Genomic DNA, 25,260 nt, shown 5'->3' on the forward strand with positions numbered 1-25,260 from the left:
CAACGGGCCCCACCACAATTTTCCTGTGGAGTCCGGGGCTCTGATTCCTTTGTGCCAAGCTCCCCCTGGTGGTTAATAGGTGCATTGCAGTGAAATAAGCTCTCAGTAGGCTAAATTGCAAGCCACCTGAGAGGTGGAATAGTTTGCTTTATACCAAGGAGAGAAGAATTCCTTTGCCCCACTCGTAATGACAATCGTTCCATTCCTTATATAGGATATCTCCCCTACATGTTTGCTTATGTCATTAATCATCACAACAATTCAATGACAGGAATCATCCTAATTTTACAGAAGAAACAGGCTTAGAAAAATATAATCAAGTCCAAACTCTTCACTGTATGTAGTTTTCAAGAACCTAACCTATTTTTCCACCTCCATCTTCAGTTAGTCCCAAGCTGAAATGGACTTGCTCTTCTGGAACATAGCTTACCTCTGGGCCTTTGCTCGTGCTGTTCTCTGTATCACATTGCACGCCCCACCCCCCTCCAAGTGCATTACCTCCCAAAACCCTATTCATTTTTGAAAACCTAAACAAGAAATACAGTATTGTTGGGAGCCTGGTGGCTCAGCCCGTTGAGCATCTGACTCTTAATTTCAGCTCAGGTCATGATCGCAGGGTCATGGGATCAAGTTCTGCATCAGGCTCTGTGCTGAGCATGGAGCCTGCTTGAGATTCTCTCTCTCTCTCTCTCTCTCTCTCTCTCTCTCTCCCTCTCCCTCTCCCTCCCTCCCTCCCTCCCTCTGCCCCTCTCCTCTTCCCTACGCATGCTCTGTCTCTAAAATAATTTTTAAAAGAAATGCAGTATTTTCTAAAGCTTGCATTTATTATCTTTGTAATACTATAAGACATGGGAAAGCAAATGTCTGGATGAGTACAGGTGCATGAGTAGCCCTGAGATGTGGAATGTTCGATGGAGAGACTAATATATACATGGAAGTAAGAGTGGCTCAGGAAATTAGAAGAACACGAAGACACATGGATTCTCTTGTGGAGCTTGTAATAAAAATCAGATGTAAGTATTCTTGCTGGCAGAAGAGAGAGCAAGTTCCTGGGAAACTGGGAGAGCTACAGGTGATATTTCTTCAAAGTCTTCAATCAAATTCACATTACTTTTCTTTGTACTTCATAATAGATCCGTGTTCTAATAATAGTAACTAATACTTAAATAGCACGTACTGTGCACCACGCATTGTTCTAAGTACTTTACACAGACTAATCTTCATTATAATCTCAGAAGATAGGTACTAAGACTACCCTCATTTTTACACTGAAAAAACTGAGGCACAGAGAGGTCAAGTAACTTCCTAAGGTCATGCAGCTAATAAGTGGTGGAGCCGGGATTTGATTCTAAACTACAGCAGAGAAGGTGCTCGGAATAACTACACTTTAATATTGAAAACACTGCCTCACGTTTCCATGAATAAAACGGATACTCCAGAAAGCAGTATTGTGTTTTGTCCTGTGGTTGCACACCCCCACTGGGTACCACTAGAGGTCTGCATAGTCCAGGTAGAAAACTACTGATCCAGAGGACAGAATCGCCAGCCATGGCCCCAAAATAACGTGACCAAGGAAGAGATCCCAACTCTAGAGACTCAATGACACAGGACTGGCCTGGAGCCAGTGACATTTCCTCAAGAACCGAGACTCCTGGAGGAGCCAATAGAGAACAAGTTATTAGGAAATGAAGATGCAAAGAAGGGAAGCAAGGGCTTCAGGGTCACAAAACAGCTGGGACACGTGGCCACAGATCTGGAAAACAAGAACCTAAGCAACATCCTGCCATCTTACGATTCTTTCCCCCGGGGATCCTATAGGAGGCAGATGTGAAAAGACTAGGACCCTAGATGTTTCTGCTAGATGCTGGGATCGAAGTGTACGTTGTTCTGGATTATTTCAGTTGCAGTTGTCAGACCCCAAACACAAACTGGCTTTTTATAATAGAAAAGTCCATAAAGGATTCAGATATGGCTGGACCCAGGGGTTCAAATGATGCTATCAAGACAGTGTCAACTGATTTTTTTTACTTTTCTGTGTTTCCTTCATTGCCTGAGTTCTCCCTCCCTAAAAGGTGGCAACGTAGCCACCAGAAGCTCCAAGTTCATATCCTATTTGCTTTGACATCCCTGGGGGGCAGGGGAAGGAAGTATTTCCCAGTTGTTCTAGCAAAAGTCCTAGGATAGCATCTCATTTGGCCTGAGTAGAGTCAGGAATCACCCCTGCTCCAAAATTGGTCACTGTAGCCTGGAGTGGCAGGATGGAATGCTTTGATTCACCAGGCAGGGTTATCTGCCCACACTGAACCTGCAGAGTAAGGCAGCCCCACCAGACCACATGGACTGAGAGAGTGGGAGGGAGGGTCGTTTCGCAAGGGAAAATCAAAGTGTTTTAAACAGAAGGAGAAAGGATGTTGGGCAGGCAAAATCAACAGACAACTGATACAAGGTGGGCAGGAGACACGGGTAATGGGTTGCATGCAGAGCAGCCCATTTGAATGGCCTTCCCCTCTTACACTGGGTTACTGGGTCGTACGAATGCCCTCAAATCAATTAAGCAAACATTTCCTGAGCATTTGCCACGTACAAGGTCCAGCGCCCTTCCACGTAATAGACGGATAGCAAGACCTGCCCCTGCCACCAGCCCCAGTAAGGCAATTACTGTTACGCTTCCTCCCATAGGAGCATAACAGACAAACTCTTACTCGTCTCTCAGAAACCAGCTCTGATGTCATCTTTCAAGAAGCCTTCTCTTGACTACCTCCCCTGTCAGACTCAGTCACCTTCCCTCCACCTCTGAACTTGGTACATACTGCTATTGTTATCACACTGTGCCATAATATATTGATTCTTCTGTCTTTCCCAAGGATGAGCGGCACTTCTGTATCCCTAGTGCCCACCGTATAATAGATGTTCAAAAACATTTTTTGACCTGAGTTAAAATGAGTTCCCAGGAATGGCTCAGCTTCAGTCTTTTATGGACCATTCCTGAAACCACTTAGCTTCCCTTCCCAACTGGCTTTCCTTTTATTTATTTATTTTTAACGTTTTTATTTATTTTTGAGACAGAGAGAGACAGAGCATGAATGGGGGAGGGGCAGAGAGAGCGGGAGACACAGAATCAGAAGCAGGCTCCAGGCTCTGAGCCATCAGCCCAGAGCCCGACGCGGGGCTCGAACTCACAGACTGTGAGATCGTGACCTGAGCCGAAGTCGGATGCTTAACCGACTGAACCACCCAGGCGCCCCGCGGCTTTCCTTTTAAGAACCAGTTTGCTACTACCTGAATTCAACTGAACTGATACACATTTGAATGCCTATCAGGTGGGAGGTAGTTTAGGCTTTGGCAGTTCAGAAATTAACAAGATACATTTCAAACTCAGAACTCTAAAGAGATCAGAACCAGCTCTACTATCAGAATTTCTTTGGCCGAAGCAAGAAATCTCACTGATTCCTACTCTACTTTGTGAGTTGGTCATTCTCCCTCTCTTGGCCTCTTTTCCCCCAGATGGGAAGGCCTGACTTGGTGTAAAATTTGTAATTTAATAGATATCTATGAGTTGAATTAAACCACGTTTCCATTTTGCCTAGACTAAAACCCTTGGAGCAATAGGGGGCGCCTGAGTGTCTCAGTCACCAACTTCTGCTCAGGTTATGATCTCCTGGTTCGTGTGCTGACAGCTCAGAGCTTGGAGCCTGCTTCGGATTCTCTGTCTCCCTCTCTCTCTCTGCCCCTCCCCCCCGTCTCGAAAATAAATAAACACTAAAATAAATCAGTAAAAATGTTGGAGTAATACTTGATCTTCTCTTTCTTCCACACACCTATCCAATCTGTCCACAAATCCTGCTCACTTTACCGTCAAATCCAGAATCCAACATGTCTCACTCCCTCACTCAATCTGGTACATTCCATCAACATCTCTTGCTAATATCATTGCCCTATCTCTATCTGTTCTCCCTGCTTCCACCCTTGTGCCCCTACAGTCTATTCTCACACAGCAGCCAGAGTGATTCTTTAAAAATGTAAGTTCAGAGTTGCCTGGGTGGCTCAGTTGGTTGAGGGTCTGACTTCGGCTCGGGTCATGATCTCATGGTTCGTGGGTTCGAGCCCCATGTCGGGCTCTGTGCTGACAGCTCAGAGCCTGGAGCCTGCTTCAGATTCTGTGTCTCCCTCTCTCTCTGCCCCAACCCTGCTCATACTCTGTCTCTCTCAAAAATAAATAAACATTAAAAAAAAAATTTTTTAATGTAAGTTCAGAGGAGCCTGGGTGGCTCAGTCAGTTAAGCATCCGACACTCAATTTCAGCTCAATTCATCCACGATCTCACCGTTCTTGAGATCAAGTCCTGTGTGGGGCTCTGTGCTGACAGCACGGAGCCTGGTTGGGATTCGCTCTCTTCCTCTCTCTCTGCTTCTCCCCTCCACGTGCACACACGCACCCTCATGCTCTCTCTCAAAATAAACTTAAAAAACAAAATGTAAGTTCAAACCCTCCATCTTCCCCATCCCATTCAGAGTAAGTAGGAGCCCTATAGTGTCCACCCCTTCTCACATCCCACTCTCATGTCTATTTCAGCCAAGCCAAACTGACCTTGCCATTTCTTAAGTTAAAAAAAAAAAAATTTAATTTATTTTTGAGACAGAGAGAGACAGAGTGTGAGCAGGGGAGGGGCAGAAAGGGAGACAGAATCCAAAGCAGGCTCCAGGCTCTGAGCTGTCAGCACAGAGCCCGATGCAGGGCTCAAACCCACAGACTGTGAGATCACGATCTGAACCGAAGCCAGATGCTCAACCAACTGAGCCACCCAGGTGCCCCTGACCTTGCCGCTTCTTAAACACATTAGCTGGGTTCATACCTGATTTTTTTTTTTCCCCTCTGCCCAGCCCAGAACACCCGTTTTCTCTGGATGTCTACATGACTCACTCATTTCCTTCAAGTGTTTGGTCAAAAGTCACCTTCACAGTGAAGCCTACTCTGACTGTCCTGTTTAAAATTGCAACCTCCCATACCCCTCTCCTGTTTACCCCCACAATTATCCCCTCCTGATATACTACAGAATTTACTAATTTTATGTCCATCTCCTCCCAGTTAACTGTAAGTATGAATATCAAATATCTACTAATTCATTCAATTAATTGAATATTGATGTCTATTACGTGCCAAGCACTGTGCTAAGTCATGGAGCTACCAGGTGATTAAGACAGTTTACAGGTCTTGTGAGGGAAGAAATCATAACACTTGGTAACAGTACCTCATTTACTGAGTGTTTCCTGTGTTAAGTGCTTGCCATGCATCCTAATAATAATGATGGCTAACATTTTTAAAAACAGACCCTGTTCTGTGAGCGTTATCTCATTCAATCCTCACCAAGACCTATAAGGTGAATATTACGAGCCTCATTGTAAAGAGCAAGAAAAAAGATTTCAAGGCTCAGAATTGGCAGAAGCAGGATTTGAACTAAGGTGGTGGCAGGAGAAATATTTAGGATTTAGGGTCAGCAAAACTAAGTGAAAGAGTGGGTGTGGGGGGTCGAGGGAAACGACTCCCAGATTTTCGCTAGGGTGGACCAGAGAACAATAAGGCTAACGACAAATGAAAGCCCAATTTGGGACGCGTTGAATTTGAGCCGCCGGGGGGCCACTCAAGGATACAGTCCATCTCGCGCAGGAGCCGAGGGACGGTTCCGGTCCCCTCCCTCCGGCCTGAAGAGACGGTGGGAGAAGGCACGCAAGGGAAAAGCAGGAGGTGACTTCCCTCCCTCTGGGGTCTCCCGAGCAGCAGCTGCTGCAAGGGCGTAGGGGGCCTGGAGACAAAGAGAGCGCGCAGGCACCGCCTTTGTCCGCGCGGCCCCTTTAAGAAGCGCGTTCCCAGCTTCCAGCCCGCCTTGTATGCAAATTTGGCGGCCAGGCGGGAGCGCGCGACTGATACCCGGGGACTGGGCTGCGGCGGTTAGTCCTCTCCCGGCCGCCGTCGCCTCCGACATATTGCCCGCAGGAGCTGCGGCGGCGGAGCGGAGAGCGCCGGGGGGAGGAGATGGGTGAGCGGAGCGGGTCCGGCTCGGCCGGGGAACGGGCAGACGTGGGGGTCGGGATGGCCAAGCTGCTGATTGCTCCCCCACGCGGACAAGATCCCGGCGAGGGAAGGGGGAGGGGATGCGGGGCACAGAGGGGCCCCGCCCCCTCCTGTCGCTTTGCAGGGTGGGGCCTCGGTTATAGGGGCGGGGCATTGGCGCGGTAGGCGGGGCTTCTAAAAGGGAGAGGGCCCGTGGGGGCTTGGGCTTTGGTGAAGACCCGCTCACCTGGGTTAGAAGCGGGGACGGGGCGTAGCGGTAGGCGGGGCCTTACTGCTGGGGCGGAGCTCCTGGGTTGTAGGCGTTTGTTCGGGGGCGAACTTTCTGGGTTTTCGGGCTTTGCACGAGGGGCGGCGGGGCGAGAAGACCTTCCGGACCTAGGGAGCCCATTCTGGAGCCGCGCTTCTGGGCAAAGAGAGCTTTTATTGGCTTGTGGGCGCGTGTTCTGGGCTGACAACTGTGTGTAGGCGGGGCTTCTGGGCCTAGGGGCTTTACGTGGGTGTAGAGCTTCTAAAGAGAGGAGAGTGGGTGTGGGCAGAGCTTTTGGACTGAAGGTGCTTACGTGGGATGTTTTAAGCCAGGTGTAATAGTGTATGAACAAAGCTTCTGGGTTGGAGCCTGACTGGGGGCAGAGCTGAACAAGTACTTTTTGGAGACACGTGTGAGAAAACCTTCTGAGCTGGGAAGCTAGGCGAGTGCAGGCTCTGTTGCCATGAGGTGGTTTGAACAGGGATGTAATTTTGATTAGGACTGGGGTGGTGCTTAGGACCTTTGTGCAGGGCTTTTGTGCAGGATGGTGCCTGGGAGTTTGGGCTACACTGACAAGCTTAGAGAAATAGGGTTTGGGTCCACAACCACAGCATTCTCCCAGAACCCACATCCTTGACCCTGTGCTCAGGTCCTGGTCCTGACCATGAAACCCCAGGATGCCTACTGAGCTGGATCTTGGGCTCTTGAGAAAAAGACCTCAAGGGTGCCCAGAATCATAAGCCTAGAGAGGCTTGTAGTATCTGAACAGGACAGCGTACGCCAGAGCTAAGAGCTCAAGCCTCAGACCCACCAATTACCCGTGACACAGTGTAAACTCAGTTTCCTAATCTGTGGGAAACCTATTTTGCTGGGTTCAGCCACTCATCAAGACAGACTTATAGAGCACTTAACTTTATGCTGGGCTCTGTGGTAGGGGGAGGGGATACACAGTGAAAACGACAGCTAAAGTTAATGACCTCACTGACTTCCTGCTCTAGTGAGAAAGACGATACATATGTTAACAAGTGAGTAAGATAAATTCTAAGACTGAATTGTGAAAAAAGTAGAAATAAGAGGGTTATGGGGGCAGATGCTTAAAAAATGGCAGTCAGGGGAGGGCTCTCCAGACATACAGCAAGGATAAGAGGTAGCAACAAGTTTGATTTGCTTAAGGAGAGAAAGGACAGGATGGCTGAAGCTTGGAGGCCAGGCAGGGAATGGGAGATGAGGTTGAAGCCGTAGGCAGGGGCCAGATCAGAGGTCTCTGTGATTGAATGATAAAACGAGACACCAGGTAACTGGTAGCCAGTATCATTGCTGTTATCCTTGATATATGCCCTCCGGCTTGAGGATCTATTTTATGTTGAGTCCCACAGGAGGACGAAGAGGTCCCAACAGGACATCCTACTGTCGAAATCCACTGTGTGAGCCAGGATCGTCAGGGGGCTCTGGTGGGGGCCATACTTCCAGCGCATCAGTCACCAGTGTCCGCTCCCGCACCAGGTAAACCACCTCTGTGTCTTGCCCCTCACTGTGGGCTCACAGGGGCAGTATGAACAAAGCTCTCTCTCACTGGGCTCTAGGATGTGATACCCCAGATCCCAGACGGGGGCTTAGAGTGCAGTGAGCAGCAAAAGACCCAGAGTGGTGGTCACTTGGGCAGATGCAGAGGGACATAGTATAGTAAGCCCAGTTACAGGATTCCACTTACATTTCTGCTCCTGATTTTCTGGTGGCTTCAGCAAGTTGTCTCCGTTCATTGGGCCTCCTTTTCCTCATCTGTAAAATGGATCTAATAATTCTTTCCTTCCTGGGGAATGTTGGAAAGCCTGAATAAGATTAGGGATAGGAAAAGTGTCTGTCGGCTCCTTTGTCTGACAGGCAGGATTAGGACTCCGTGTTTGCCTTGTGCTGCTTTTCTGACCCAACCTCACCATCCTTTGCCCCAGAAGCCCTTCTTGGTGGGGTTCGCAGGACAGCTCCTGATGTTTTTTCCCTCCCCACCTCCCAGGAGCAGTTCTGGGACGGGCCTCTCCAGCCCCCCTCTGGCCACCCAGACGGTCGTGCCCCTACAGCACTGCAAGATCCCCGAGCTGCCAGTCCAGGCCAGCATTCTGTTTGAGTTGCAGCTCTTCTTCTGCCAGCTCATAGCCCTCTTCGTCCACTACATCAACATCTACAAGACAGTGTGGTGGTATCCGCCTTCCCACCCGCCATCCCACACCTCCCTGGTAGGTGCCCAGCCAGGACCAGCTCTGTGTGTGTGTGTGTGTGTGTGTGTGTGTGTGTGTGTGTGTGTATGACGTTTGGCTTCAGTTTAACACAGCTTACCGAGTGCCCTGTACATTTGGCCTCATGCCGGCCATAGAACATGTAGAAGGAACAGAAAATGAATGATTCCTGAACACTCACCCGAATTGCTCAGTACTGCATTAGGCGGTTCAAAGGTAGTGGAGATAAATTGGATAGATTTTGCCTAAAGGAAGGCAGAATCTTAAGTCCTGTGGGGGAGAAGAGCCACAGGCATACCTGAGTATTTTAAGGAGTGGAAAGATCTCCGTGTAGAAAGAGAGGTTCAGGGACTGGAGCATGGGTGATCAGAGCAACAGGGCTCACACACCACTCTCTTATCTCCAGGGACTGTCCCACTTCCCTCCTCTGGGTCCTGTTCTGCTCCTCTAGGTAATTTCCTGGCCTGACTCAGCTAGAGACTTGTGAAGGTCGGAGAGTGGGGATAGTCCCTGTGGAAAGGACCGGGCAGGGGGAGGTGGGTTTGAAAAAAGCCCGTATATGGGCAGGGGGCCCACGTGACCCCCAGCCTCTGCCCCCTGACAGAATTTCCACCTGATCGACTTCAACTTGCTGATGGTGACCACCATCGTTCTGGGCCGCCGCTTCATTGGGTCCATCGTGAAGGAGGTGATTGGGTCCTAGAGGATGACCGGGGACTTGGGGACTCGCCTTTCCCCTGGGGGTACCAAGGAAACACGCCTAGCCCTTCAAGCCCAAGGCATTTTCCTTGGGGCTCCCTTTGAACTTGGTTGAAGAACATTACTCACATCCCGTTACTCTTGGAGTTTCCTGGGCGCCAAGGAAGAGCATTCACCTTGCCAGGTTCTGTCCGGCCTGCTGCCCCATGGTTCCCTGGGTGGGATCACAGGTCACGCTGGGTGGGATTTGGGCACTGTCCCCGTGGCCTATCCAAGGCCCCATCCTGTCCTATCTCGCCCTGACCCAGGCTTCTCAGAGGGGGAAGGTCTCCCTCTTTCGCTCCATCCTGCTGTTCCTCACCCGCTTCACCGTTCTCACGGCAACAGGCTGGAGTCTGTGCCGCTCCCTCATCCACCTCTTCAGGACCTACTCCTTCCTGAACCTCCTGTTCCTCTGCTATCCGTGAGTACCCCTCACTCCACCCCTCACTGCCTAGCACCTGGCTCCTGACCTCTGCCCTGAGTGTGGCTGGGTCAGCAGGCCCCCATACCTGGAAGACTCATGGCAGGGCAGCAGCAATATCCTCTCACGTTGTCTGAGAACATCCCCCTGAGACTAAGGTGATTAGTTTTTTGCAGGAGCAGAAACTGAGACAGCAGGCCTAATTTACCCAAGGTGCCACCAAGGGGGAGGTCAGAATGGGACTCAGATCTGAGTGTATATGCCAAAGGAACAGTTCCTGATAGGGGTGCATGGGCTTTGTCTCCCTCTCTCTTTCTTCTCTCTCTGGTTCTTTCTCTTTCTCTGTCTTTTTTTGTATGTTAATGTTTATGTAATCTCTCGGTGCCTCCCCCAGGTCTGTGTGCATGCGAGCACCTGCGTGTGTGCATGTCTCTCTGTGTGGGTGTCTATGCATGAAGTGTGTGTGCATATCTACACGTCTATGCGTGTATGTCAGTCTTTGTGTTTGTTTTGCTCACTCACTCCATCTCACCAGAGCCCAGATTATTGAGGACGGAAAGACAGTGTCTGGAAAGAGCCCAGGACTTCCCCCTTCTGACCTAGAACCGGGGAGAGCTTTGGCAAGATGTCCACGCTGGCTGTTCTTGGGGCAGGCTCCTGGCTGCCTGGGCATTTACAATCATTTCCCAACCCTGGGCTTTCTGGTTTATGAACTTCCTCAGGCTGGGCCATTTCTGTGTCCCGGGAAGCTTCAGAGCTGGATACTCCTCCCTCTGTACCTTGCATGACCAAAAGGGCACTGTCATGGGAGGAGCCCATCACACTTGTTTCAGTTATAACTAGTGTTTAATTATAAGAGTGACACATGTGTCATATAAAAACATTAAACTTTACAGAAGCTTTTAATGTAGAAAATGAAAGTCCTATAGAACACCAGTCCTCCAGAAAACCATTATTTGCAGCATATCCTTCCAAATTTTTCTGTCCGAGCATACACACGTATACTTTTTTTTTTTTTAACAAAAAAGGAATTAAACTATGCATGATATTGTACAATTTACTGCATTTTTTTGCATCATCATATAACTTGGGTATTTTTCCATGGCGATGCATACAGGTTTGCCTCATTTTTTTAAATAGCCTATGGTATTCCATTGTGTAGATGTTTCACAGTTGTACTTGTCTTCTATTGGTGCCCTTTTGAGGTGTTCCTAGCTTTCCCTATTGGAGACCGTGAGGTAGGGAACATTCTTTTGCATACATCTTTGCCCACTTGTCCAATATTTCTGTCAACAGGTTCCCAGAAGTAGAATGACTGTACTGAAAGGTGCAGTACATTTTTGATAGATGATAACAAATGGTTAGAGCCGTCAATAGTCGCCTTAATTTTCTCACTTTCTGGTTGCTATCCAGTGAATCCATTCTCTTTGGGGACAGGTATCATTTAGTATTCATACTTTGCCTTTTTTTTTTTTTTATTATTTAACGTTTAAATTTTTATTAACATAAGACATACATAGCCTAACATCAGTCCAGTAGTGCTAAAAAGCTTATGATGAACAACAGCCTCCAACCCCACTTTTTCGCTTTTTATTTATTTATTTTTTAAGTGTATTCATTTTGAGAGAATGAGCACGAGCAGAAGAGGGGCAGAGAAAGAGGGAGAGAGAGAATCCCAAGCAGGCTGTGCACTGTCAGCACCGAGCCCGATGCGGGGCTTGAACTCCTGTACCATGAGATCATGAGTTGATCTGAAATCAAGAGTCAGACACGTTTAACTGACTGAGCCCCCCAGGCGCCCTACTTACTAGCTTTTTAGTCCCACTTCTCCAAAGCGATCTCTCTCACTGTTTCTGACTTTCAGTGTTTTTTGAGTTACCTCCATAATTCTAGTATCTTTATTCCTTTCAAAAAGGAGTTACCTCCATAATTCTAGTATCTTTATTCCTTTCAAAAATTTATCATTGATTTTATAGCTGGATAATAGGTTTACATAGTTAAAATTCAAAATGTATAAATATGTGTAAAAATGTATAAAGAACATAGAATGAAGAGGTCTCTCTTTGGCTCCTGTCTCTTAGCTACCCAGTTTCCCTTCCAAGAGGTAACCACCACCATTTCTGGTTTCTTGTATATCCTGGAAATAAATGTTTTATGCATATACAAGCACACACAAATACATACATTGATTCCCTTCAATGACAGGTGAAGATTTACTTAATTCACCCTTCCATCCATACTATTCCCAGTATTTGATAACTTATTATTTTTATTTTTCTATTGATTATCTTTTCCAATAATATCACCATGCCTGTATTTTTTATCTCATCAACAATAGTATCTTAATCCCTTTAATGTAGACAATAATGTTAGGAACTCTACCCTTCCACTTTTCCTCCCCTCTTCCTCCTCTCACTTCCTGGCAGCTATACTCTTATGTTGTTAAGCTTGACATTCACATTCTCCTATATAACCACATTTAAGTCTTCCATTCTTTGTTTAAGATTAATTCTAAAAGCTAGAAAGCAATAAGTAGCCTTGATGTTATTATGAATATGAAAATACCGTTCACTTCAGGACCAAGTAGTGTGCATAGATAACGTTCCTTCTCTGTGGTTACTGAGTTATAATCTTGGACCTCTTAAAAAAGAAAGTTCTTCATGTCAAAGTCAAATGGTTTCTCTTTTCTTACATTCCATCAATTGCTTAAAATCATGCCACATTTTAGTTTGCTTCGTATTTAGATTGTAACTGTCTAATACAGGCTCTTTTTTTTTCCTTGGAGTTCTAATTGCCTTTCTTTTTTCTTGTTGACAAAAGAGTGATGGGCCTTCAACATATCCTCAAGTTTATCCAGCCTCTCAATCATGCTACCTGTTGCCTGGAGTCCATTTTTCCCCCTAAAGACATCCTTCCTGGAGCCTTCCATCCTCCTGCTCCAGTCTGGAGTGGTTGCTCTTTAGGCCTGCTGTACAGCTCTCAGCCTGGGACTTCCCTTCGCTGCCCTCCTGGGTTGGATCCACTGTTTCCTGGATCCCATGTCTTCTTTCTTGGTTTTCTCCCTTATTTTGCTGGAGTGCGTTATCAGGTAATTTCCTTAACAATGGGTGTGGGAGGTATATACATTTAGAGGCCTTGCATGTCTAAAAATGTCTTTATTCTGCCTTCATACTTGGTTGATGGTTCAGCTAAATGTAGATTTCTAAGTTCAAATTCATATTCTCCCAGAAGTCTGAAGATATTATTCCATTGTGTCTAGCATCCAGTGAGAAGTCTGATGCCAGTTTGATTCCAGTTACTTTGTAGATGACTTGTTTTTTCCTTTCTAAAAGCTTTTAGAGGTAGCCTGTTTGTCTTTTGATTAGTTGAAATTTTATAAGGAGGTGTCTGGTGTGGGACTTCGTCAGTCATCGTATCTGTACTCTAGGACTTTTTAACCTGGAGATTTGGCTATTTCTTCAGATCAGGGAAATTTTCTCCTATTATTTCTTTGATAATATCTTCCCTTCCATTTTTTCTATTCTGTCTAGGACTTCTGTTCTTAAGGTGGTAGACCTCATAGAGTGATCATCTGTTTCTCTTATATTTTCCCTCATATTTTTCATCGCTCTCCCTTTCTCCACCCCCCCATCCCCGTCTTTCTTCCCCTCTGTCTCTCTCCCCCCTCTTTCTCCTCTCTCTCTTTTTTTACTTTGCCTTTAGGGAGATTTTCTCAACTTTATCTTCCAGCTTTTTTACTGAGTTTTTCAGCAGTCAAATTTTTTATCTCTCAGACCTCTTTCTTGTTTTCTGATTGTCCTTTTCTCATAGCATTCTGTTCTTGTTTTAAAAATCTCTCATGTTCCCTCAATTTTGTCTTTCCACTGGGGTCAATCTTTCGTTTCCTGCTGCTAGGCTTCTAAGCATCGTTAGTTTCTTCAGTTGTCTCTTTACACTTACAAATGAAGGACTGAGTAGGTTGGAGCACACTTCCTCTCCCTCTGCCATTGTATATATGAGTGGGAGCTTTGGCCAGGGATTCTAACTATAAGAGCAGGACACAACAGACTGGCAGACTTTGCTTTAGGATAAGTGAGTTGTGCGCCCCCATAGGCCAGAAACCAGGGTGAGGGGGTTACCCTAGGATGCCCCCATTAGAGATATCAGTTCTCCCCAGGGTAGTTTATTCACATTCTTTACAGAAGAATCTTTCAGGGTAGATTGTGTGAGGTGAATAAGGGAATAAATGGACTGACTCTTATAAATAAATACAGATCTTTGTTTAATCCCATTTGTTCAGTCCTGCTGCTCACTTCTACCCTTTATCAGATGTGTCTGCTTCAAGCCAGAGTCTCTCTTGGGTCACTGGGCAGATAAGCTCCTACCCCCAGTACAGCCCTCGCAGCATATTCTAGACCTACGCCATCCAGTTGAGCAGCTTCTAGCTACCTGTTATTATTGAACATTGGAGAGAAGTTCGTTTGAATTGAAATGTGTTGTTGTAAGTGTGAAGTACACGTCAGATTCTGAAGGCTTAGTACAAAAAAAGAAAGTAAGTAAAGATCTCATTGGTAAATGATGCCATGTTGAAATGATAATGTGTGGCATATATTGGGTTAAGCAGAGCATTCACATTAATTTCATTTTTTTTCAAAGTGGCTACCAGAAAATTTCAAATTACATACGTAATTCTCATTATATTTCTGTTGGACAGCGTCGCTCTGTTGATGGCTTCCTTCCTCCTCTGCCAACATGTTTCCCGCTGCTTTCTAAATTTGTCAAAATCGCTTGTGAACCAGTAACCCCACTCCCATTCTTTTTGCTGATATGAATTTATTACCTACTTTTATACGGTCACGTCTTGAGTGGAGAAGGTGAGAGGGAATCTGCCATCTTGCAGTGAAGCTGCTTCTAACCTGTGACCCGCGGAGCAGTCACTTGCTGTTGCCAAATAACGTAATTGTATCTGCAGTCCTCCTTAGAGGCAAAACCAGGAAGATTCTTGAGTACTTGCCCTTAAATTTGAGTCGGAATCCCTCGTATCACCCTGATCCCACCGGTGCTCCACTCCTTCGTTCCCACAGGGTATCCTGAAGAATATTTTGGGAGTCCCATTACAGTCTTCTTTTCTGTCCCACAGAATCCCTGGTCTCTCTTTTCTAAGCAAAATTTTACGGATCTTCTGCTTTGGGTCAAACACCATGCTGGGTGTTGTTACAAGGTTTGAAAGAGGGTATTTATGAAAACACTAGGTGTAATACCTGAGTGTAGAGGATCAGTACAAGCTATGTAATTTAAAGCAAATTAAGGAAACGGAGGCTCATAGAGATGAAATGACTTGCCCTAAATCAGAGTGCTAGTCAATAGCAGAGCTGGGATTTTAATCCTGGCCTGTTTGACCCTAACAGTTATGCTGCTGACCACAGTTCTCAAAGTAATCTTACTTAACCTTATACCAGGGAGAATGGTAGCATCCCCATTTTATAGACCAGAAAGCAAAAACCCAAAAAGGCCAACTGCTTACCCAAGGATACTCATGTATTCCTTCTTGGAACATCAGGGAAAAGGAAGAAAAACGCTACTCTGGGGAAGAAAATGTAGCATTCTCATTGGCCCTAACTCGTAGGGGCAGCCCAGGGACCTTTCTGGGGCTGTGTCTGAGGACCTGGGGAAATTGACAAGCCCCAAGCTGAAAAAAGGAACGCCTCGAAATAGCACCTACTACACTGTTCCATGGACACGTGCTAGGCTAACTTAGCTACTTTTCTCCCCCTACATATTTATTTATACTTAAAGTAATCTCTATGCCCAATGTGGTACTTGAACTCACAACCCCAAGATCAGGAGCTGCATGCTTTACCAACTGAGCCAGCCAGGCACCCTGGCACTTAGCTACTTTCTATAATTATCTACTCTCCTGGCCTTTAGGTCTATCTAGTTCTCTTCTCAAAAGATACCAGCCATACACTCAAAATACCCCACACTGAGTAGCACCAACCCTAAGGGTACTACTCAGGGAAAGGGATTTGTACTGTTCAAGGGCCCATTTCAGTGCTTGGCACATAATAGGCACACGGTAAATACTGTCCCTGAACTGCTTTCCTCCACAAGCTGAAGAGCTGCCTTTAATGTATGCAGCCATAACAACTTAGACCTCTTGTGGTACCGCGTCCGTTTTTTGTTTTGTTTTGTTTTGTTTTGTTTTGTTTTGTTTTGTTTTGTTTTGTTTAAGTAAGCTCTGTGCTGAGTGCGGGGCTCGAACTCACATCCCTGAGATCAAGCGCTGCATGCTCCACCGACTGAGCCAGCCAGGCACCCCTTGTACCTTTTTTTTTAACTAATGAATTACTCTTAGTATTTGTTGATTATGCGTCTCGGTCTTTGGTACCAGACAGTTCTGGGTTTGAATCCCAGCTCTATTGCTTCCTTATCATTGGGTAAATTTTGGGAATCCGCTTCACTTCTCTGAGCCACAGCTTTCTCAAAAGGGTACAAAATAACCGTACCTAATGCATTGTGTTCTTAGGAGACACACAAGAAGAGAACGTGTGTGAGGCACTTAGTACAGTGTCTAGAGCATGGAGTGTGCCTAAGGAATGTGGGCTGTTAGGATCACTGTTGGTCAGCAATAGACTGTGAGGCAGGGCCTTGTCTCCTACTTCCTACTTTGTTCCCGACGCTCGGCACAATGCTTGGCCTGCACTCGATGCTAATACGTGTGTTGAATGTCTTACCGGAGGATGGCTGTACAGAAGGATGGATAAATTCTCTCCTCTGAGCAGCCGGGAGAGCTAAGGCCCAGGGAGGAAAGAAGATTCCCTCCGTGGGTAAAGATTGGGATTGTGGCCCATGGGCAGGCCTACCCTCACCACTGTCTTCCCCAGCAGGTTTGGGATGTACATTCCGTTCCTGCAGCTGAACTGTGACCTGCGCAAGACAAACCTCTTCAGCCACATGGCCTCTGTGGGTCCCCGGGAGGCCGTCAGTGGCCTGGCACGGAGCCGGGACTACCTGCTGACGCTGCGGGAGACGTGGAAGCAGCACACGCGACAGCTGTACGGCCCAGATGCCATGCCCACCCACGCCTGCTGCCTGTCCCCCAGCCTCATCCGCAGCGAGGTAGAATTCCTCAAGATGGACTTCAACTGGCGCATGAAGGAAGTGCTGGTCAGCTCCATGCTGAGTGCCTATTACGTGGCCTTTGTGCCTGTCTGGTTTGTGAAGGTACGTAGCTCAGCCCGTGGAGTGGGAGTGGGGGGGAGCTGCCCCGCAGGAGCCCTCCCCCTTGCGTAAATAACTGGACCGTTTTTGACAAGATTCCCATCTGTTCTCTTGAGGGCTAGAGTGACCGCTACCTCGATTTTAGAGTAGAGAGCACAAGGCTCCCTGAAAGGGAGTGGCCTGCGCAAGGTCACCCAGCCAATGATTGGGACATGATATTGCTGTTCATAATACTTGATTGATAACAAAAAGCAGTGATGTTGTATTTCACTGTGGCTGTTTTGGCACAGGCATGTCACAATGTCCAGCTTCATCAGTAAGTAGGAAAGCCAGGATTCATCCAGACCTGAATGACTCCAAAAGCCTGTGCCTTCTCTCTTGCTCGTCTGGCCTTCTGGGAAGGTACCTCCCCAGCTGACAGTAGGCTGGAAACATTTCTCCAGGGGTAGACTGCGCTGAATGATTTGAGGCTGAGAGGACATAATATTTCTTGAACACCTACAATGTGCTAGAGCTTTCAGGAGTGTGATAATCCCCCTAACGCCTCTCATAGGTGGTTGGTAGCTATTCTTATCCTCATTTAACAGATGAGGCAGCTAGAGCACAGAGAAGTGAAATGGTTTGCCCAGCATCACATAGTTAATAAAGCAGCAGAGTCAAGATTTGAACTGATGTCTGTTGGACCCCGGAGTCTATGCTCTGGCTCAGAGTCGTAGGCAGCGGGAGCAGTTTTTATGTAAGAGGAGCTTGTGGAGAACTGAGTAGTGGGCACAGGGTCTAAGCCCATGATTAAGCCTTCTTCGTTAGGTATTTGATCCTTGGTCTCAGGCCCCCACTGAGGGCTGTCCTGGTTTCCGAGGCAGACAGAATCAGGGAAGGGGGAGGGAGGGAGGCCATTATGGACATCCCAGGCCTTAACCCACCACCCCCTGCCCCCAGAACACGCATTATTATGACAAGCGCTGGTCCTGCGAGCTCTTCCTCCTGGTGTCCATCAGCACCTCAGTCATCCTCATGCAGCACCTGCTGCCTGCCAGCTACTGTGACCTACTGCACAAGGCCGCTGCCCACCTGGGCTGCTGGCAGAAGGTGGACCCAGCGCTGTGCTCCAACGTGCTGCAGCACCCGTGAGTCGCCCTGCCCTTCTCTGCCCAACCCCGGCCCTCCTGGTCAGTGTCTGGAGTTAGTCCCCTCCTCCGTCACCAACTCATTCATTCAGTCAGCAGGTGGTTGTTGAGCACATCTGGTGTGCTGGGCCTTGTGGCCAGAGGAGGGTATGGCAGGACCCAAGGCAGACATGTCCTCTGTCCTTAGGTAACTTGCAGTGTGCTGGAGATGCGAGGAGGCCAGGCAGTAAATTCACAGACTCGTTGACTTTCTCATTCGCTGACTGTTCTTTATTCAGCTCGTTGACCAATATGCTCTTGCATTCATTCATTGCTTCTCTCCTTCTGTCCCTTGCTCACTCATCCATTCAATCATTAGGTCACCTCCTTTCCAGCAGGCATTTACCTCTACCGAAGCCATAAACAGCCTGGTGCTATGTATTGGACAGAGGAGCTTAGACTTTGACCTACAGGCAGAGGGGGGCTGGGGGGGTTTTGAACAGTGAAGGAACCCATTCCATCTGTCTGGTCAGAGGATATGTGCTGTGTTAGCCCTGACCGTGGTTATGGTGAGCCCTGGCCAGGGAAGCAGAGCCACGGGGAGGAAATGACTGAGACAAGGTCCTTGAGGTGTTCACAGTCTGGTGGGGGTGACAGCCGTACACAAATCGTTAGGATGATGGGCCGAAAGAAGCCCAGCTGCAGGACGGCCCTGCAGAGGCAGAAGTCACCTGCTCAGGAGCCCTGAGGTGCTGGGCCGGCCTCCCCTCAGCCTGGCTCGTCCTTCATGGTGCCTTTACCGCAGTACTTTTCGCCCAGGTTACCCTAATTTTCCTGCCTGCTTTCCCCCAGTAGACCAGAAGCTCCTTGAGGCTGGGCCCACCTGAATCCTATCTGAGCCGTGGGCCGAGCACAAGGTGTGGCAGAGAAGAGGCCCCCAGACAGATTTGTAGGGGTAGGCCCACCAAGAAGCAGAGATGCAAAGGAAGGCCACAGAAGCCAAGCTTCCTGATGTTGGCTGTCAATGCTAGTTAGGGACCCTCCCAGTCTCTGTCCAGGTGGTCCAGGAAAGGGGATGAAGATTGCCAAATGGGCTCAAAGGGGGCTCGGCTTAGCCATAGCCTCTGAGGGGAGCGAGGAGTAGAAAGATAGAATATAGCTAAGGGGCACCTGGGGGGCTCAGTCAGTTGAGTGTCTGACTCTTGATTTTGGCTCAGGTCATGATCTCAGTGGGGTCATGGGATGGAACCCAGCATTGGGCTCCATGCAGACCGTGGAGTGTGCTTAAGATGCTCTTTCTCTCTGCCCCCTCCCCTGCTTATGTGTGTGCGCTCTCTCTCTCTCTCTCTCTCTCCCCCCCCCACTAATAAAAAAATAAAAAAATAAAATGAGAAAAATAAGAATATAGCTGAACATGAGGGAGGTACCTGTCTGTAGCTCACCGTGGTCCACAGAGAAGACCCAGGCTCCTGCACATGGCTTCCCAGCCGCTACACTGGGTCCTGCCAGCCTTTTCTGCCTCATCTCTTACCATGCCTCCACTCATACTCTGCCTTAGCCAGACCAAACTGCTTCAGATCCTCAAATTCTGTATGCATGTGTGTATCCAGGGTTTTGCATATGATGCTTGTTTTGCCTGGAACACCCTTTCCAATTCTTTTCCTGATTAATTCTTATGCATTCCTTAGCACTTTGCTTCCTCCAGGAACACTTTCCTCACCACCCAGGATGGGTTTGGCGCCCCTCCCCTGTGTTCCCACAACCCCATAATATCATGATCATTGCACCTAACACTCTGCTGTGTTTGCTTAGTTACTTGGCTGTTATTCCAGGAGTAAAGCTCCCGGTTGTCAGGGTCCTTGCCTGTCAAGTACTCAGCCATCTCACTCCCAGAGTGCCTGGCTTATAATAGGGCCACAGTAAATTTTTGTGGTTCATGTCTAGTCTTTTTATAAGGTAAAATTTACATATAGTGAAATGCATAGACCTTAAAGTGTATAATTCTTTGAGTTTTGATAGTCATATATACCCACATAGCCCACATCGAATCAAGATGTAGAACATTTACAGCCTCTGAAAATTTCCTCCTAGCTTTTGCCAATGACCGCCCCCTCACCACCACCACCCAGACAACTATTTTTCTACATTCTTTCAAAACTAACCATAGGGGGGGTGCCTGAGTAGCTCTGTTGGTTGAGCATCTGACTCGTGATTTCTGCTCCAGTCATGATCCCAGGGTCGTGGGATCAAATTCCGCATCGGGCTCCGTGCTGAGCAGGGAGCCTGCTTAAGATTCCTTCTCTTGGGGCCTCTGAATAGCTCAGTTGGTTGAGCATCTGACTTCGGCTCAGGTCATGATCTCACGGCTCATGGGTTCGAATCCCCCATTGGGCTCACTGCTGTCAGCACAGAGCCCGCTTTGGATCTTCTGCCCTCCTCTTTGTCCTTCTCCGCTTGCCCTCTCTCTTTCAAAAGTAAATAAATCTCAAAAAAAAGATTCTCTCTCTCTCTCGGGGTGCCTGGATGGCTCAGTTGGTTAAGTGTCCCAACTCATGATTTTGGCTCAGGTCATGATCTCACGATTCGTGAGATCAGGCCCCACATGCTTGGCATTCTTTCTCTGCCCCTCCCCTGCACACGCTTTCTCTCTCAAAATAAAAATAAATAAACATTTTAAAAAAAGATTTTCTCTCTCTCCCTCTGTCCTTCTCCCTCACTCATGCGTGTACATGTGCTCCTGTTCTCTCTTAAAAAAAAAAAGATTTTTTTTTTTTAATAAATAAATAAACTAACCACAGGTTAGTTTTGGCTGTTCTACAAGTTCATGTAAATGAAATCTTGGGTTCAGTTTCTTTTTCATTCAGCACATCCCTGTGAGTTTCATCTGTGTTATTAGGTATAATGTGATAGCTGGTTTTTCTTTTTTGTTTTCTTTTTTTTAAGTTTTATTTTTTTATTTTCTGGGGGGGGGGCAGAGAGAGAGAGGGAGACTCAGAATCTGAAGCAGGCTCAGACGCAGGGCTCAAACCCACAAGCCGTGAGATCATGACCTGAGCTGAAGTCAGACATTTAATCAACTGAGCCACCCAGGTGCCCCTCTTTTTGTTTTTTTGTTTTGTTTTGGTTTGGTTTTTTTTGAGAGAGAGTACCGTGCAAGCAGGGAAGGGACATAGGGAGAGGGAGCGAGAACATCTCAAGCAGGCTCCATACCTAGCACGGAGCCTGATGCGGGGCTGGCTCTCACAACCCTGAGATCCTGACCTGAACTGAAATCAAGAGTCGGACGCTTAACTAACTGAGCCATCCAGGTGCCCTGATGACTGGTTTTTAAGTGAATGAATCAACAGGGTAGGAATGAGATAGAGTTTTTTGTAGACAGCAATTCTCTGTCCTCTGGCCCAGGACCCCGGGAGTCCCTGTGATATCTGGCAGAACACTGGAAGATTTGGAAGATCCCACCATCTCAGTCACATGCTTATTGAAGTCCCTCTGTGCCGGGCCTTGTGTCATGCTCTAAGGTCGTAGAAATGAATTGGATACCATCTCTTCCGTCAAGGGTTCCCAGATTAGTGAGGGATACAGGGAAATACATAAGTGATAAAACACTGGGGAAAGTGGACCAGTAGCAGGAGATTCAGGGAGCAGTTGAAGAATGCTGAACTCTGTGGGGAGTTTGAGGAAGGGTTTCTGGAGGATCCTGAGTTTGGAAAGAGCCTGCCGGAAGGATACGGCATCAGGAAGTGCAGTTCAGTCGGAGGGAGAGACTTGCGCAGAGACATGAAACGGTAAGCTGTGCTGGAGGAATTAGAGACAGTTCTGAATGGCTTGTGCCTGAGCTGTGCGGTGGGAGTCACGGAAGGGCCTCAGCGGCAACACCACATCCTTGGGGACTTGACTCCGAGAGCACTGAAAACACTTAAGGGGGTTCGAGCAGAGAATAGGCTCAGCTTGGTGTTTTACAAAGATCACTCGGGCAGCTGTGTAGTAGACCAGCTGGAGGCTAGAGGTTAAGAGCAGGTGAGGAAAATGCACCCAAAGAGGGAAAAGGGTTTTCTGGACGGTCTCTCAGACATGAATGACAGCCCTAGGCCCTCTGCCTCCCAGTGCAGTGAATTTCTCATGATTGTTACCCCATTTTACAGAGGAGGCAGCTGAGACCCAGAAAAGGAAAGTCACTGTGTCTAAATGATAGAAATGGGAGTCGGGGGCCCTGGTGATCACGCCAGGCCCAGGCTTCTGGTACCCCCTTTTGTGGGTGAGCTGGGCATAAGGGGCACTGTTGGGCTGTGCCTCCAGGTGGACGGAAGAATGCATGTGGCCGCAGGGCGTGCTGGTGAAACACAGCAAGAACGTCTACAAGGCAGTGGGCCACTACAACGTGGCTATCCCCTCTGACGTCTCCCACTTCCGCTTCCACGTGAGTCTCCTCCCCTGGGAAGGAGGGGTGGGGCCTGATCTGGAGAGCAGGAGGATCCCGGACGGGAAGGTGATGTCCTAGCAAGAGACAGCTATTTTCCGCATTTCCCAAATCCAGCGGAAACTACACACTGTGCAGCACAAGGACAGCCATACCAGTGGTGACTTCATAACTGCAGCTCACTTGGTGGCTGATCCTCGAAAACACCGGGTGGAGGCGGGGAGGATGATACAATAAAAGAAGAGGTTCTCAGTGGCGAAAATAAGAACTATCCCCATTCCATATGGTGCGCCAGGCACAGTGGTAAGCAGTTGCCATGTAGCCTCCGTGCAGTCTTCGCCTGTGTGTGAGAGAAACACCACGGCTCTCCCCATTTTCCGAGACTGAAATTGGCTCAGAGGGTCTAACTCGTTCAAGGGTGCCTTGCTCGGAAACTTGGGATCTGATGGTCATGACTCCTGGACTCAGCATTATGGAAAGGGTTGCTCAAAATCATTGAGGCTAGTGGTCTCCATTTTATTTACTTATTTTACTCTCAAAAGCCTTTTTTCCAACACAGTCATAGACTGAAGTCTGGTATATAGGACCTCCTGGCACTACTCTATTTGAAAGAGTTGGAACTCCCTTCAGTTCCCACTCACCACTGCTATAGCCCCTAAAAGACCTCCTCAGAACCCAGGGTTCCAAGGAACACAGTTTGAGGAATCATTGATCTGGGTCATCTCTTCACGGTAGAGAAACCCGAGGCCCCGACAGGAAAGGGACTTGCCCAAGGTCCTGTAGCCTGTCAGGTTCAGAACTGAGCCTGGCATGCTGGTTTCTTGGACTCCCATTTCCTGCCACTTCTCTTCCCATCCTTTAAGTAGCTCTTGAGGTCAGGTACCTTGGTCCCTGCAGAATTGAAATTCCCTAAGACGTTGATTGCACTTTGGAACGGATGAGAACATTTTTCTCGAGTCCCCACACTCTGTCTTCCTTTGTAAATACCAGGTCAGAGTGAGGTGTCGCCACATGCCCTAGAAGCTTCTGGCCTAGATCGGGATGCTACCCATGAAGAAGTGGGTTTCTCAGACTGTAGAGTCTATGATGACTTTCCATGCCTGTGTCGTAAGATTCTAATTTGTTCAGGCCTGACTATACCCAGGAGGATCACATATAAAAAGGTGTCGATTATAGACCAGAAAAAGTTTGAGGGAGTAAGCGAAACCTCTCAAGAAAAGCTTCCCGGAAAAGAAACACCACAGGCAGAGGCGGAGAGGTGGCAAAGTCCGTGTCCAACCTCACAGTCTTCCTCCCCACCCAAGTCTGCATGGGTCCCCCAGAGCTTGTCCCCTTCCCTGGCCCACCCCAAACCCCCATCCGGGAGGCAGGCTCCTCGAACATACTTTCCAGTCCCTGCCTACCCTTTCCTGGGCAGTTCTTTTTCAGCAAACCCCTGAGGATCCTCAACATCCTTCTGCTGCTGGAGGGTGCTGTCATTGTCTACCAGCTGTACTCCTTAATGTCCTCTGAAAAGTGGCACCAGACGATCTCCCTGGCGCTCATCCTCTTCAGCAACTACTATGCCTTCTTCAAGCTGCTGCGGGACCGCTTGGTATTGGGCAAGGCCTACTCCTACTCGGCCAGCCCCCAGAGGGACCTGGACCACCGGTTCTCCTAAGCCCCAGGGTGACCCCAGGGACAGCATCCAGGCTTCAGCCAGGAGCTCTCTGGGAAGGGGCTGTTGGGGAGGGTTGGGTGAGGGAGCAAAAAAACACAAAAACAGACAAAAAAATTGACCAGAGCTTTGTATTTTTGTTACATACTGTTTCTTTCTTTGATAATTGATGTGATTATGAGGGGGGAAAAAAGTCCTATTTTTATACTCCCATTAAGCCTGTGTGTCCTGTGTTTCTTTCCCTTCTTGCCTGTCAGGCAGAGAGCAGAGGTTAGGATTCTGGGCCAGGAAGCCCTGTGTGTGGCTTCTGGGGTCCTCATGGGTCCTGCCTGCTCCAGTGGAGAGGAAATGAGACACCAGAAGTCATGGTGTTTACCGCTGGCTGAATGCTGTGTATCAGACATTACTCTCATGTGTATTATAAGCCTTGTTTCAATCCAACTTTTATGTCAACCCTAGGAGGTAGGTACTGTCACTCTAACTCTATAGGTGAATAACAAGCTCAGAGAGCTATAGTGACTTGCCGAAGGTAACACAGCAGCCAAAAAACCCTCCCAAAATACAACACCACTATCCTCTCAAAATGTGATGTCCTGATTCTCTCAGCATGCAGTCACTGAGACCCTGCTCTGTGTCAGGTGCTATGGTAGACAGGACGCCAAGACAGAAACAGACAGGTCACACTACACTGGGATGGGTGTTAACAGTTACAAGACAGCAGCGCAGGAGAGAGCATGTTTAATGCTCTAAGAATTTCTCGAAGGAGGGGACAGTCTGAGTTGTCAGGCACTTTCTAGGTGGGCAAACTGGGGGAAAGGCACTTCAAGCAGAGTAAAGGAGACATGTAATACAGAGATTTGGAACATTCTGGTGTATTTGGGGCAGGTAAGCAGAATGGTTCCTAGAGCAGGAAGGATCGGGAACAAGGGGTGGGGGTGGGGTAGAGCTGGAAAATTTTGCAGGAGATGGATCAGGGTGGGCCAGTGGTTCTAGGCCAGGGAGGGTGTGTAAGCAAGGTCAAGCGCTAGAGTGGAAACAAAGCTGCTTGGAGGACCACCTGGCTCTTACTGGACAGGCTAGAGGGCTCACACTGGGAAAAAAGGACAGTCATAGCCACTCGTCTACTCTGTTTCCTGAGCCCTTTTTGGCCACAGGATATGCAGATGAGTCT

The 25,260-nt window shown here is 48.0% G+C and overlaps 1 protein-coding gene across 2 annotated transcripts; it reads left to right on the forward strand.

Annotated features, from left to right (window-relative positions):
* The first annotated feature begins 5,952 nt into the window (after nt 1-5,952).
* On the forward strand, nt 5,953-24,306 carry TMEM39B (transmembrane protein 39B). Of its 2 annotated transcripts, XM_042996596.1 has the most exons (9): nt 5,953-6,034; nt 7,693-7,819; nt 8,328-8,547; nt 9,152-9,235; nt 9,555-9,709; nt 16,576-16,912; nt 17,849-18,036; nt 22,312-22,432; nt 23,850-24,306. In XM_042996596.1, the coding sequence occupies exons 1-9, from the start codon at nt 6,031-6,033 to the stop codon at nt 24,090-24,092; spliced, it is 1,479 nt and encodes a 492-aa protein (XP_042852530.1). In that variant the 5' UTR covers nt 5,953-6,030; the 3' UTR covers nt 24,093-24,306. The 2 variants fall into 2 exon arrangements, with proteins under 2 accessions (XP_042852530.1, XP_042852532.1); XM_042996598.1 differs by lacking the exons at nt 5,953-6,034; nt 7,693-7,819; nt 9,152-9,235; nt 9,555-9,709 and having other exon boundaries at nt 8,473-8,547.
* Nucleotides 24,307-25,260: the final 954 nt, after the last annotated feature.

Source organism: Panthera tigris, chromosome C1 (genome assembly GCF_018350195.1).
Source record: "Panthera tigris isolate Pti1 chromosome C1, P.tigris_Pti1_mat1.1, whole genome shotgun sequence".
In the NCBI taxonomy this organism is placed as follows: Eukaryota; Metazoa; Chordata; class Mammalia; order Carnivora; family Felidae; genus Panthera; species Panthera tigris.